Source organism: Capra hircus, chromosome 12, assembly GCF_001704415.2.
Source record: "Capra hircus breed San Clemente chromosome 12, ASM170441v1, whole genome shotgun sequence".
Classification (NCBI taxonomy): Eukaryota; Metazoa; Chordata; class Mammalia; order Artiodactyla; family Bovidae; genus Capra; species Capra hircus.
In genome coordinates, this window is record NC_030819.1 from 1241965 (window position 1) to 1257182 (window position 15218).

The following is a 15218-nucleotide window of genomic DNA, read 5'->3' on the forward strand; positions in this document are numbered from 1 at the left end:
ATTTATGCCTGGGCCACCTGGATTGGCCATTTCTACCATCTTCCCCTGGTTATTATTTACAACCGCTGGGGGAAAGTAAGAGTCCTTTCAAAAATTTGCCAGACAAGCCATAGCTTTCTATCACACGCACAGCCTGGTGTAAGAGTGCGTGGACGCGGGACACTCAGCCTCTTGTCTAGACTGCCCCGAGGAGCTGAACGTGGGCGCTTTTTCCACGTGCGGACTCGACGGCTTCCGACCGTCTCTTTCTGCTGCGTGACGGAGGACAAAGTCAGAGGACGTGTTTCCATTTCCAGACGGCATTTAGAAAGCATGGCGTGTCTGGTAAGAATTTCGCTCGGGGTCGTTTTAGAAAGACTGCAAATGTTTACTAAGGACGGGCTGGAGGTGAATGAAAGAAAACAAAGGACTTGAAGACTGGCATTCCTGATCCAAGAGAAAAGCGAGGCGCTTCGGTGCTCTGCTTGTCAAAACATTCCATCAGGGTAGGAGACCAGGGCTTCCGAAGGCAGAGCTTGAGGCTGGCTCAGAAGCAGAGGACAGTGCTCCTCTCTCCCCCCAGCTTATCAGGTCTCTTAGGGTCTGTGTGGGGCTTTCAACCAAAACTCAAAACGGCATTACTGTCATTACCTGGCCTCTGAACCCACAGACACGTTTCCCTGGGGGCCATGAAAGGAAGCCCAGGTCCCTAGAACCGTCAACTTGAGACGCCGGAACCCAGGGAATCACTTTCTCACCATCCCCAGGGCCGGTGGAGGGTGTGGACCGCTGGTCTCCCCGAGGTTTTGCTCACGGAGGCCACGGCCCCGAATCCACGTGCCCCTTCCCCACGCGCGTGCTCCAGCCGGCTGGCCTGCAGGCTTCCTTTCTGTGCTTCTGCATAAACCATACTTTCACCAACATCCCAGCCTCACATAAAAACATCTAACCTCAGTCAAAGGGTTCAGAGGAGAGGGACCTGCCAAGGTTGAAAAAAGTCGTTTTCTTTCTCAAGCTCATTCTCTCTTCTGCCTGAGCTCTGGGAACGAATGCTCCGCTTCTTTCGTTTGGATGGACATTTAGAAAGAGTGATTTTCCCCTGGTATTTCTAGGGAGGTAGACACTTCACGCAAGATTGGAGTGTTTGAGGTGCTAGGTAAGCACCTTTCTTTAGCAACACCTAGAGACAAGGATGTACTTTTTCATTATGAAGGAATTTGGTCGAGGCTGCCGGAGGGGGTGTGTGTGTGCGGTTATTTTCTGGGTAAATAAAATATGAAAACATTTAGATTCTGTCTCTGTACTCAGATACTGAGCGGCCCATGGCCCAGCGCGTCATTATTGATAACGGATAATGGTGCTACCGTAAATATGTCCTCTGCTGACTCTGTTTTTAAATCAGATATTAATACGTGCTCTGCTGTTACCGTAGGCAGCTGTGTTGTGGGCAGCTGCTGTTGCAGTTGATAGATGGTGGGCCACAACCATCATGACTAATTTTCACCAAGGGTTTTCTTGATTCCTATTACTGAATGATGCATTCTACTGGTACGAAACATAGGAATCCAGGGTAACCTTCATCCTGCTTCATCAGAGTCATGACGCTTTCAATGATCATGGAAATAAATTTTTCTGTAAGTGCTGACTTTCAGTCATCAGCTTCTGTCTAAAATGATGTTCTCTGAGTCCATGTAGTGAGGAAGGATTACAACTTTGTCTTTTTAAGATTTTTAACAATGTAGTCTTCCTTTCGGATAGGCTCCAGACTGGACGTTTATCTAACAAACTGTGACTCATGTTCGAATGGTCCTTTGAAATTAAATATTTACCACATTGGGGCGAGGCGCGGGGGAGTAAGCTGGGGTCCTGCAGTTCCTTGTCTGTTCTCCATCTGCACAATTAAATCGTTTCTACAGCACAGAGTCGAAAGTCCTACTTTAAGAAAAGGCTTACTTAACCTTGCCAGAAAAGACCCTGATGCTGGGAAAGACTGAAGGCAAAAAGGAGAAGGGGACGATAGAGGACGAGATGGTTGGATGGAATCACCGACACGATGGACCTGAGTTTGAGCAAGCTCTGGGAGTTGGTGATGGGCAGGGAGGCCTGGCGTGCTGCAGTCCATGGGGTTGGAGAGAGTCGGACACGACTGAGCAACTGAACAACAATCTCGCCAGAAAGAAGGCAAGAGTGATGTTATGGTCGGAAGCTGTGGGGGCTTGAGCACCAAACGTGTCCTGAATGAGACAAGCAGACAAAGGGCTTTTTGAAGGGGAGGGTCTTGATCGGAGCTCGAGCTGGCAAGGCAAATCCCCCTAAGAGACCACGGGGTTAAGGGGGAGGAGGAGGGACAGACAGATCAGGAAGCTGTTCAGCTGCACTGTCACAGCCCAGAAAGGGCAAAGAATGATTCAGAAATAGCAGGAGCCCACCTGGCTTCTGGGCTCGTGTAACCTTCGTCTGCACAGAGCTCTCACCCACTCTCACCTACAGGGGTGTGACCTGCTCTGTCTATTTGCGTCCTTGGTGCCTAGTTGGGGCGACAGATACGCAAACGATATTCACCGGATGAATATCTTCACGTGCAGCCGACGCTGGCTGCGCGTCACCGACCGCCTGAGTGCGGGGCCACGTTCCCTGGCGTCTCTTTTTTAAAAGTTAATTATTTGTGGCTGCGCCGGGCCTTCGCTGCCACCCGCAGGCTTTCTCTAGTTGGGGCGAGCGGGGGCCACTCTCGGTTGCGGCGCATGGGCGTCTCATTGCGGTAGCGTCTCTGGTTGCAGAGCACGAGCTCTCGGCTACCCGGGCTTCAGGAGCTGTGGCCCCCAGGCTCTAGAGCACAGGCTCAGGAGTCGGGGTGCATGGGCTTCACTGCCCCGGGGCATGTCGGGTCTTCCCGGAGCAGGGATCGAGCCCGTGTCTCCTGCGTTGGCGGGTGGATTCTTTAACGCTGAGCCAACAGGGAAGCCCCTCCTGGCATCGTTTTTGACTAGAAACCGTCCCCAGTGGACAGACTCACCCAAGTACGCACCGCACCAGCTTCTCTTGAGAGCTTGGTGCCAGTGACTTGAGCAAGTTGTAAGTCAGGCAGTTCCTCTCAGGAGGTCTCCAGGATGGGTCTCGCCTTAGCCCAAGATGCCGCCCTGCTCCCTCGGACCTCACCCACCACGGATCTCACCTCCCGCTCTGCGAGGCTCACACTGGCTCCCGAGGTGTCCCTTGAGGACCCCAGGCACACCCCGACCTTGGGGCCACCCCTGCCGCTCAGGGGCCCTGCCCCCGTTCACGGAAGCACCTCCTTCTTCCAGACACACGCCTTGTGCGCAGATGACACAAAATACAGATTTTGAGGGTTGTGAGAATATAAAATTCCATGATTAAAAGGAGGCTAGGGTTCTTAACCGTGGCAGATATGAAAGAAAATGTCCCGTTAGAAGCGCACCACTGACGTGCAACGCACGCCTCAGGCGGGCATCGTCCAGACCTGCTGTGGTGCCACCTTTCCTGCAGAGAGGAGTTAAGCAGCCGAGCTGGGTGCAGCCACGGTGGCGTCCAGCTAGCCGGAACCACTGCCTTTCCAGACAGGCACTAAAAATAAGCCTGCGATGCTGAAAGGAGGCGAGACCTCTGTGCAGACGATGGCTACACGAGCCCAGAAGCCAGGCGGGCCCCTGCTATTTCTGAATCATTCTTTGCCCTTTCTGGGCTGCGACAGAGTAGCTGACCGGGGGGTGCTTTCTGTTAGGTCCGTGGGGCAGACCATTGACCAGCGCCTGCCCGGAGCGGCTGCAGCTGCTGGGGAAAGCGGTCTGCCACGGCAGTGCGGTGTGTGTGTCCCACATGAGCAAGGGTCATCGCATAGCCAAGATGGGCGGCCATGTGCTGGGGGAAACCCACCCCAGTGGCGGACCACACACAGTGTGTATATACAGCTTGAAGATCTATGCGCTGAGCACCTCTACATGGCTCCACAGTGACCAACCAGTTTTCAAATTTACATTGAGCTGTTTCAAAGAACAAAAATTCCGTTCTTTCCCATATCCCAGTTATACACGTTTGAGGGTGTCAATCAGCAACAGGTGACAGGATGGACCGCCTGTTAGTGAGACCACAGCTTACCTGGGAGAGGGCATGACCATGGTCGCCGAGGCTCAGAGCCGCTTGGGCCCCCAGCCCCCAGCTCCTGGAGGCCAGCGGCAGCCACCCACCTGGGCCGCCGAGAGGGCCCGTGCTCCCCGCACCCCATCCATCCACGGCCACCCACCTCCGAGAGCGTTCTGCTCCCGCTGTGCTTCCTCTCTGCTTTTCATGTTGATTTATATTGTTGAACTTAAGGAATCTTGTGAGGTTAAGAATTATTTGCTCATACTTTGACCCAAGTCCAGGGACCCACAGACTGTGGGAAACTCTTGGCTCCTTGAAAAAAATGCAACGGCCAACTCGTGCTGGTTCTGTCTCTGCTGACGGGAGTGAGCTCTCAGCCGCACCCTTCCAGGAGCTGGGGTTTCAGTCTCGAGGCTCCTGCTGCCAGGCCCAGGGAGGGCGAGTGAGGGGTTGGCGGTACAGCCCTGGGACCGGTCACATGGGGGCTGCCCCTCGCCCACTGCAGCTTCCGGGGCCGTTCAACCACCGCAGTGATTCCCAGCACTGGGGGCTTCATCTGTCTTTGGATTGCCAATTTATGTAACACCTGACTGCCTAGGAAAACAGGTGCTTCGTGAAGGTGGATGCCGTTCAAAAGTTGAAATAACCTATCTTACCCGACTTTATGGTAAAAAACCAAAGGGCTGAGGGGCTAGGAATCTAAGAAACTGAAATGATGATTTTCATTGACCTCAGGTGGAAAACTCTGAGCGCTTTTCGGTGAGGTGATGCGCAAAGGCCAAGGCATCTCTGTTGGCTGAATCCTGGGCCACCTGCGTCTCTCCTGATCCCTGTGCTGTGGGGCCTTGTATCCCATGGAGACACTCACTCTGCTTCGACAGGAATTCCGTAACAGAAATTCCCTCTGATGCTTGCAGCTCGACCGCCTTCAGCCTCCACCGTGTGTACAGAAAGAAGAAAGAGAAAAGAGAAGACAGAACTGGCCACAGAACCAGCTTGTTGGTAGGAACGCAAGCTGGTGCAGCCACCATGGAAAGCAGTCTGGAGGTTCCTTGAAAACACCAAAATGAGAGTTACCATCCGATCCAGCAATCCCACTCCTGGGCATGCACCCAGAGGAAAACACGGTCTGAAAGATACCTGGACCCCAGCGTTCACTGCAGCGCTATTTACAACAGCCAAGTCGTGAAAGCAACCCAACGTCCATCGGCAGAGGAATGGATATAGACGATGTGGTGCGCGTGTGCAAGGGAATGTCACTCAGAGCAAAAGAATCCCATCTGCAGGAAGGTGGATGGCCTAGTAAGGATCACACTAAGACAAATAGATAACATCACTTCCGTGTGGAATCTGAACTATGATACAAATGAGCTTGTTTAGAAAAACAGAGAGTCACGCAGACACATAAAACAAGCTTATGGTTACCAAGGGGAAAGTGGGGGAAGATGAACTTGGAATTTGGAAGTAACTTACACACACCACTCCATATGAAAAAGATAAACGAGGGCTGACTGTCGAGCACAAGGAGCTACGCTCAAAATCTTGTAATAACCTAAACGGAAAAGAATCTGAAAAAGAACGCATGCACACACACAGCCGACTCACTGCGCTGTACATCTGAACCACTGTAAACCAACTATACATCTCAACCAAAAAAGGAACAGAGAAAGATACGGGGCCGGACTCCTCTGGGGGTGGCCAGTGTGTGACCGCTAGTGATCAAGTCTGAGAATTCAGTTGTTGCCTTTCTTTGTGTATAGTGAGTTTCCCTCTGGCTTAGATGGTAAAGAGCCTGCCTGCAATGTGGGAGACCTGGGTTTAATCCCTGGGTTGGGAAGAGCCCCTGGAGAAGGAAATGACAATCCAATCCAGTACTCTTGCCTGGAGAATTCCATGGACAACTGAGCCTGGGGGGCTATAGTCCATAGGGTTGCAAAGAGTCAGAAATGACTGAGCGATATCACTTTGTATATAGTGCCCTGTGGAGTGTTGCTGGATTAGGGCTTAACACTTCCTAATTACTCCAATAGTCTTTCCAGGGGTCATGTACAGATATGAGAGTTGGACTATAAAGAAAGCTGAGCGCCAAAGAATTGATGCATTTCAACTGTGGTGCTGGAGAAGACTCTTAAGAGTCCCTTGGAAAGCAAGGAGACCAAACCAGTCAATCTTAAAGAAAACCAACCCTGAATAATCTTTGGAAGGACTGATGCTGGAGCTGAAGCTCCAATACTTTGGCCACCTAATGTGAACAGCTGACTCACTGGAAAAGACCCTGATGCTGGGAAAGATTGAAGGCAGAAGAAGAGGGCGACAGAGGATGAGATGGTTGGAGGGCATCACCTATTCACTGGACATGAACTTGGGCAAACTCCAGGAGATGGTGAGGGATAGAGAAGCCTGGCGTGCGGCAGCCCATGGGGTCGCGAAGAGTCGGATGAACTTGGCAACTGGACAATTTAGTAGGAATACTGGACATACGAACTCTCCAATAACAACAAAGTCTCAACTCATCTTTTGAAGCGCTTCACTGATTCACAAAGCAGCTGAAGAGAGGCCTGAGAGCCACCACTCTTGAGGCAGGGGAGTGAAACCTCTTTTCCTCTCTGCCTGCAGGCCTCCCCTCACCTCACAGGGTAACAACGGTCAGGAGGCCTGCAGATGCAGACGGTCACTGCGCTGGAACAGGCACTCGTCCGAAACTCTGAGAGCTCGCGTTCTGTTCCGGCCCCAGCGTGGAGCGGGTCTCCGCGCCGGATGTTACTGTCCTCGCCTGTGACCTAGGAGGACGAGGCTGGGCCCCCCTGTGGGCCCCTCGGCTCTGACCGGCGAGTCCAGGGCGCACAGACAGCTGGCCTCAGCCCCGCCCCCACCTCCCGCCCCGGCTACTGGCTTGCTGGAATGATCCCTGGGGCGGGTGGCTCGGTCTGTGAGAAACACTTCTCCCCCGGTGACGACCCGCCACCCACCCTCCAGCCTGGCTCGACGCGGGCGGCAAATGAGGGCTTACTCATTCGCTAACACGGGAGCGACGCTGGAGCCGGAATCCAGAGCACATTTGTGCTTTCTGCTTGGACTCTCGGAGTTATTCAGTAACAGAGTGTTTCTGGTGTTGGCTGTCACCATGGTGAGGAGCACAGGAGCTGGACCCCATGCCCGTATAAGGCAGGGCGGGCCCGGAGCTCCGGGAGCCAGGCTCTGCGGCCAGGCGCGGTCGCGGCTGCTCCGGGGGCACCGAGGGGAAGACGGGCGGCGAGGGACCCCAGGGGAGAACGTGGGAAAGAACAGACTCTGCGCCGGCTCTCTGCGCCCAGAGTCCGCCCACGGCTATTTTAGTGGATTCCGTTACTTCTGAAAAATACTATCAGCCCAAAAGGAGGGCAGAAATAGCTCCACTCTCACTAGAATCCCATCGGGGTAGAGCTGTTAATTGGCAAAGATTTAATACACGTCCACCAGGTTTGCGGAATGGGCCCAGACATTCTGTTTTCATAAAAGATTTAATAAAGTCTATGCGACTGTCCTAACAATGAATAACTTCGGTGATGCACTGGGCTTTCCCCGTAGACAGTGATAAATGGAGTTAGCGACTTCTTCTCAGCGGGTTTCTTTCTGGCTTCTTACTGTCAGTCATGCCTATCCCCTTACTGATCAATATTCAACATCATGTGTGAATCAGTCAGGCAGCCTCACTTAGAATCACCCAGTTTGGATCTGTGTGGGCCAGAAAGTGAGTTTAGTGACTCCAAACACCCCTGCCATCCCGGTACAGGGGTGGGGGGGAATCACCATCCCTGGCTCTTGAACCAACTACCCAGACAACTGCTGAATCTCAATTTAATTTGACTTCATTTGATAATGTGTCTGCAGATTAAAGTCAAGCCCGTGCTAGGTTACCCGTGTTAATGAAATTAACCAGAAGGTGTCACTTTCTGCGTTCTGGCAAGGCGGCGAAAGACTCAAGGCATTTTCTTAATCAGGGGTGACAGGAAATAACGCCTGTGCTGTAAACTTAGTAAATGAGAATAGACCTGGGGTCCTGTAGAAATTCCCTTCTAATGACCTCTTTGAGGAGACTCTTGGTGTCCTTTAACAATCGGCTGCTGTGCGGACGGTATCGCATATGGAAACGCTCAGAGGGAACTGTCTTTACAGGAGAAAAGCGTTCTTGTAAAAGCATCGGTGTTCGCCTACTGGTCCCACGTTAGCTAATCACAAACAGTGAGAAGAGACAGACCCGGTCCCCTTCTACTTGGTCTGTCTGGGCTCTCTCTGGTGGATCCCAGGGAGAAGAACGGCCCAGAGCCAGGCTCCCTCCGACACAGGCAGGTCTCACAGACACGTGCGGTCTCAGGGCGCTGGTTTCTCTTCTCTGTGCCCGTATAAGGCTGAGCAAGCTGAGCTGGGGAGGCCAGAGCCTGCAAGCAGGCTTTCCGCCACTGCTCCGGAAGCATCGCTGGGAAAATCTATAGCTGGGAACCCCAGGGGAATTTTAAGTCTCATGGAACGGCCTCCATATATTTAAAAATACTTCTCCTTGTGAAATGCTGATAAAGCATCCTCAACTAGCAATTCCTAAAGCACTGAGTCCCTGCCAAGAGCAGAGGAAGCAACCACAGCAAAAACTGACGCGATCTACCAGCCCGTGGAGACTCTTGGAAGCTTCGATTTCCGGGCAGAAGACCACTCCTCCGCTGTGATCATTGCACCAAGGTAATGGTCGGCTGCGTGTTAGCACATAAGCTCCCCGCATCTATAAAGGGGGCCCGTCACACCTTTGACCATTTGACTTCTGGGGTGGGGACTCGGGTCCAGAAGGAGGCAGGACCTGACACTCAGCCACAGATCTGGGTCCCCAACCAGTCATCTCTTCCTCCTGGTGGGCGAGGCGGGGCATGGCGACTTAAAACACAAGGGTTCAACTTGCTGAGGCTCATTGGGAACCCCCGAGGATGGCTATGATTCCCGATTCCAGCAAGGACAGAGAGACGCAGGCGAGAAGTCCCACAGGCCTCTGACCACCTGACGTGGGACGTGGGTGAGCCCTGGAGGGGAAGGAGCTATCCCAAAGCGCAAGGACTCGAGAGACCGTGTTCTAAGATGAAAAACTGCTCCCTACACTGCCACGCGCCAAAGAGGTCTTAAACACATGAATATAAACAAACCTTTAACTTCAGCAATGCCGAGACTCAAATATCAGCTTTCAAAGCAACACTTGGATGAAACGTGTTCAAGTATCAGGCCCGCATTTCAAGCATTGCCGGATGCTGTGGTAACTCGAGGCGACCTTTTCTCTCTGACTTACCTGTGAATTGCCTGTACATAAGAGGCATTCAGGGAAGGTGTGGGGTAATTCAAAAGTCAAAGTGAGTCTCAGTGGTTCAGTGCAGCACCCTCTAGTTTAAATAGATACCAGGGTATAAATACAACAATGTATTCATGGTGGTTCAATGCCAATGCCCTCTAGTTTAAATAGATATCAGAGTATAAATGCAACTGCTTTCTTTATGCAATATTTTTACAAAATATATGTTTATATATACTATAAATATTAAACATAATTGCATTATGCACACATATATGCACACGTGTATTTATGACAATGAGCAAGAGAGAAGATGCTTGAAAAGGCCAACACTGTTCTCAATTTATTGAGAAAGTGGCATAAATAGACTCAATTCTGCATCCTGTTCTTGCTTGCTTCATGGAAATGAACTCACCTGTATTGAACTTCTTATGATTGTATGCAAATGACTTAATCAGGTTATCTACAGCACCTGGTACGAAATGGAAGTAAAACGAAGACAATATTTATCACTTACCCGCCCTCCTTTCTCAGGGTAGCACTGGCAGCCCCCGCTGCAGTCTCTGCCTCCACAAGGCACGTCCAGTTTCTTCACACCCTGCAGAAATGAAGCCGAGAACGTTAACGTTAACGTTCCCAAGCACAGAGAACGTTACCCATTGCCCTCCAACCACAGCGAAGGCCGAACGCCACTGCTGACAGTCCTTTCACGCGTGACAACTATCAGCCAAAACACTCAGTCAGTCTTTAAAGAAACAGGATTTAACTTTTAGAGCAGTTTGAGGTCCGTAAGCAAAGGTATGGCGGCTTGACGCACAGCTCCTTCTGCCCACACCTCCCAACTATCAACACGCCCCTCACCAGATGGGCCGAGTGTTCCAATCGGTGAACCTCCACCGACGCACCATCACCACCCCAAGTCCACGGTCGACATCAAGGCCACCCTTGGTGCTGCACATTCGAGGGTGAATTAGCCTTTTTTCAGTGCCTACTAAGTGCCAGGTGCCAAGCTGCGTCCTGGGGCTCAAAAGTCAAGGAGAACATTATCCAGGGATCCTGTGTGAAGTGAGCCTCGGATAAGGTGTCAGTCGCTTTATTTTCAAGGAGGAACTCCAGGCTTCATTCTGCCTGGAAAGGTCGGGGGTGGGTACTGGGAGAGACGTCCGAGGCTGGGTAGGATGGTCAGGGTGACTGCCCGCGGCACTCTGCAGGGCCGCGTGACAAAGCACAGACCTACTGAATTGCAGGGGGCGAGCTTCTGATCCAGAGGCGGAATCTGCAAATACACCTGGTGGGATGACACACCCTCCCCCCCCATCACAGGGAACCACCATCCACGGAGAAGTCCCCACCCCTTCCCTTCCCGGCGACGTGCTAATTCGGGGTACAGAGAGGGCGGGCTGGTGGTGAGGTTTCTTCTAAGTGTTTATTCAGCTGGGTTGGGGTGATATCGTCGGAGTTTGCGCCAGTCCCTGAGATGTCACTGTTTGATGACTTTAGCGATAGCGGGGGGAATTCTCTGGCTAGACAATTCCAGCAAGGAAAAAGGCCTTTCTTGCCCTCTGTGTCAGTGTTTCAGGCATGAGATGGACTTGCAGACTGGACCGTGTCTGAATTCCTCCCTTCAGACAGTGTCCATGGTACTAAGCGTTTTGACTCAGAAATGACGATCAGCTTGGCCCTCCTTCTCCCCTCTCTGATCAGCCCGTCAGCTATGCCCACCTGCAGCCCAATCCCACCCCCAACAGGTGAGTTAGTGCAGCTGGTCCCCGGGGATCCTCCATCTGGCTCCTCACTCTTGGCCAGGTGGTCCGGAGCCCGCAGGGAGCCGATCTGGCGGGCACCCTGGGTGCAGTAAGCCCTGGTGAGCACTTGGCCAGACCTAACGTGCAAGCAGCGGCCCCAACTACAGAGACCGCTCCAGCTCATCAGCATCACATTCCACCAGGGCAGCCCTCCCCTTCCGAGCTGAGTCCCAGTGACGAAACCGGGGTCCCTTGGGGAGTTCTTCTGTCTGGTTTTTGGGCCAACACATTGGTCAGCATTCTCCCGGCTCCCCAGGGTTCACGGGGAGATGCGGATGGGGCTGCCTGGCCGCCTCGACGCCTCCTGCCAGCACAAGCCTCCTGCTCGGTCAATGCTGGGGGGCACAAGTGAGCTCTGCCTCCACGCTGCCTGGCAGGAGCATCATCGGCCTCATCAGAGATGCAGCGTCCTTTCTGTAGACAGGACACATCCCTTTGCCAAGTCCTTTCTGTGGAGGGGCGGTATTGGAGAGTCTCATATTTGTTGCTTTTATTCTTTCCCTAATCTAACATCGGCTGCATCTGTCACGACTTTGAAGAACTAAAAAAAAAAAAAAAATCTGAAGATCTCAAACTCTTGACAGAAACCAGCACCTCTAAAGTCTTCTGAGACTCTTGGTATCCTTCTGAGCTGAGTCAGGCGACGGGAGAGCATAAGAGTAAACGCGAATGGATAAGAGGGCTTCCCAGGTGGTGCTAGTGGTGAAGAAGTGCCTTCCAATGCAGGAGACGCGGGTTCGATCCCTGGGTCAGGAAGATCTCCTGGGAGAGGACATGTCCACCCACTCCAGTACTCTTGCTGGGAAATCCCAAGGATGGAGGAGCCTGGTAGGCTACAACCCATGGGGTCGTAACAAGTTGGACACGACTGAAGCGACTTAGCTCACACGCACAAACATGGATAAAGTCCTTTCATGCCCTCCAAATGCGATTCTAGGTATTTGCCCAATTTTGTATGGCTTCAGTGTTTAACTACAGTGGGGCTCATTTTAAAACCGCCCGACCCTGGATATTTGGTGTTTACACATCCAGCTGCGGGCCAAGTCGTGGGTGTGCGGATTATTCTGAGCACCAAAGCGAGAAGCCTGGATGCACCGCGTTGGGCTTTGTCCTCTGCACGACTGGGGCGTAAATAGGCATGCGGGCAAGGTGAACTCGGCTCACACGATCACGATCCACTTACCAGTTGCTTGGAAAGGGTAGGGGGACTCCTCAGGCTGAAGTGAGAAGCATACACTCCTATTCCCCAGCTGGGGTTTCACATGTTATTTTTAATTTTGATTTTAAAGCCACTTGCCAAATCCCTGTATATAAATCAATGGTCGAAACGACTTTAATGGCTTCAAATCGACCTAACAGACTTTCTGTTCTAGCTCTAGGGTATGCACTGGATTTAGTTACAGACATGCGCTCATAACCTGCTCAAAATTCGACAGTGCTTTCTGCTTTGGGAACAAGGCTTGCAGGCCTGAAGACTCCCAGTCTCCATACTTCTCGGCCATGAGCCCAGGGCTCAGATACCATGACTCAGGACGTGGGGGAGACACTGTTGAGAGGTAGCCCTCCACCTGATAAGCCAATTTCCATCCTGGAAATTCCAGCCCTCGTGTGTATGTCTGTTGTGTGTCTGTGTGTGTATGTCTCTGTGTGTGTCTGTGTGTGTATGTCTCTGTGTGTGTGTGTCTGTGTGTGTCTGTGTGTGTGTGTCTGTGTGTGTGTGTGTGTGTGTGTGTCTGTGTGTGTATGTCTGTGTGTATGTCTGTGTGTGTGTGTGTGTATGTCTGTGTGTGTCTGTGTGTGTGTGTGTCTGTGTGTGTGTGTCTGTGTGTGTGTGTTGTGTGTGTGTGTCTGTGTGTGTGTCTGTGTGTGTGTGTCTGTGTGTGTGTGTCTGTGTGTGTGTGTATGTCTGTGTGTGTCTGTGTGTTGTATGTGTGTGTATGTCTGTGTGTGTGTCTGTGTGTGTGTGTGTATGTCTGTGTGTGTGTGTATGTCTGTGTGTGTCTGTGTGTGTGTATGTCTGTGTGTGTCTGTGTGTGTGTATGTCTGTGTGTATATGTCTGTGTGTGTGTAAGTCTGTGTGTGTGTGTCTCTGTGTGTGTGTGTCTGTGTGTGTATGTCTCTGTGTGTGTATGTCTCTGTGTGTGTGTGTGTCTGTGTGAGTTTCCACCAGCGTCCCACACATCCCACAGAGGGGCTCTTAAGAATTCCAACAGCAACAAGAGCCTAAGTGCCACCTTCTGGAATGTCAGGCCTCCAGGATGAACAGAAGTATTTACTTCTCTAGGGCAGGGCACGTGCTCCAGACGTCTCTTAGAGGCTGAACAAGTTTCAGGCTGAGCCTCGGCATTCTCTGCAGAGGACCTGGGCTCTGGAACATTCTCAAGACACAAATGCCCTCCTGAGGCTCTCAGATGAGGAGTGTGTAAAGGGCTATGTGTGTCTGTTCCAGCCCCAGTTGCCCACCCCCCCAACAGGAGAACAAGAGCTCAGACCAACCACTGCCCAAGCCAAGCCCTCAGGTCCAGCCCTGATTCCGTGACTCAACACAACTCAAAGACACACCAGGGTCCTCTTGTCAGCGCCTTAATAGAGATGACGTGCTTCCTCCCCACCTACACCCACCTCAAGAGTCTGCCCACCACCCTCGCAGAGGACAAGCTAGCCCCGTCCAGACCTTCAACTTCGGGGTCTCCAGGACAGCATGCTTCCACCCGTCAGGGCCAAGCTCTCTCCGAAACATCAATCCATTGCTTGTTAGTTTCCCACCTCGGTTCCCGCTGGGACCTTGGTGCAGAGCAATACTCCAGCAGCAGCGCCCCCTGAGCCCCCTGCGGGTCACCCAGCATCTCAGGGGGAGACGCAGCTCCAGGGCCTGGAAGCTCCTGGAGAGCCCCTGTTCTGGACCAGCTGAGCTGGCCAAGCGCTCACCCCGGTGTGAACGTCCTTCATCTCAGGGCAGGCAAGAGCTCACGGGCCAATGGAACCAAGGACGCTGCAAGGACTCCCAACCTTGGAGAAAGTTTGAGTCCAATCTTGACATCTCAAAAAGTGCTTCAGGGCTAATGGAAGTGGTTTTGAAAGATGAAAGTGAATTAAGTTTGGGGAAGTCAGAGAGAAGCAGCCTGAACGTAAAGAGCCCAGTAAACCAGGAACGTCTCTGTGCTGCCTCCGGAGGAGACGAAGGGCAGGTAATCTCCTTTGACAACTGGGAACAAAACCTGTGCTGGCAAGGAAGGAGGAGGGCAGGGAGGACGGATTGGTATTGAGGGGAGGCTCGGACACAGCGTCAAAGAGGCAATCCCTCCACGCTGGATAAAACGCTGCTCCCTCCAGACCCTTGCTACTCCCCCTGTTGTGTGGATGCCTCATCGGCACCGCCCCGGTGCCGCTCAGGACCGCAGACCCCGGCCCAGGGTTCCAGCAGGGCTTCCAGGTAAGCAGGGATGATGGGCGGGCTCTGAGAAAGGGGATTTGCTTGGAGACAATGAGCCATCTCTTCAGTGGAGCAGAAACTGCCATTTCCTGCAGGGTCACCAGAGCCCTGCCTAAGGCGGACCCAGGCGTGACCATTCTAGACACGTGCCAGCCCTCGACATCTTTTGAACCCTGCCACCTGGGGCGTGCTCAGAGTGGCTCTGAGTACTCAGGACTCAGTTCGAGCTTATAATCAACCACAGGGCCAAAAATTTCAGTTCTTTTTTCCTTAGTCAAAACATCCTTTCGAGACTCTCTCTTTCTCTTTTTTTTTTTTTTTTTGCTGAATTTTGTGCTGTTCTGAATTGGTAGCCAGCATTGCTGTGCTGATTAGAAATTCAAGGAACTGGAAATGACTTGGATCGCTTAAGAGCCAACTGGCAATGTAAAGGCATAAGATACATTCTCTAGAGACCTTGGATCATATTCTACCCAAACGGAATGTAACAGATGGTTTCCAGGGCAACATGGAGAGCTCTGAACAAGAGATTTCTTAGTGAGCTTTTTACATGGGAATTCTTTTCTTTGGAGCCTTGTCTGAATCTTGGCATCAC

At 52.2% G+C, this 15218-nt stretch overlaps 1 protein-coding gene across 1 annotated transcript in view; it reads right to left on the reverse strand.

The window, feature by feature from the left end:
- COL4A2 (collagen type IV alpha 2 chain) overlaps positions 1-15218 on the reverse strand; it is a 156894-nt gene that overhangs the window by 96876 nt on the left and 44800 nt on the right. Inside the window, exon 4 of the mRNA XM_018056363.1 lies at positions 9903-9983. Coding sequence (XP_017911852.1) covers positions 9903-9983 — 81 coding nt within the window. The remainder of the gene's footprint in view (positions 1-9902; positions 9984-15218) is intronic.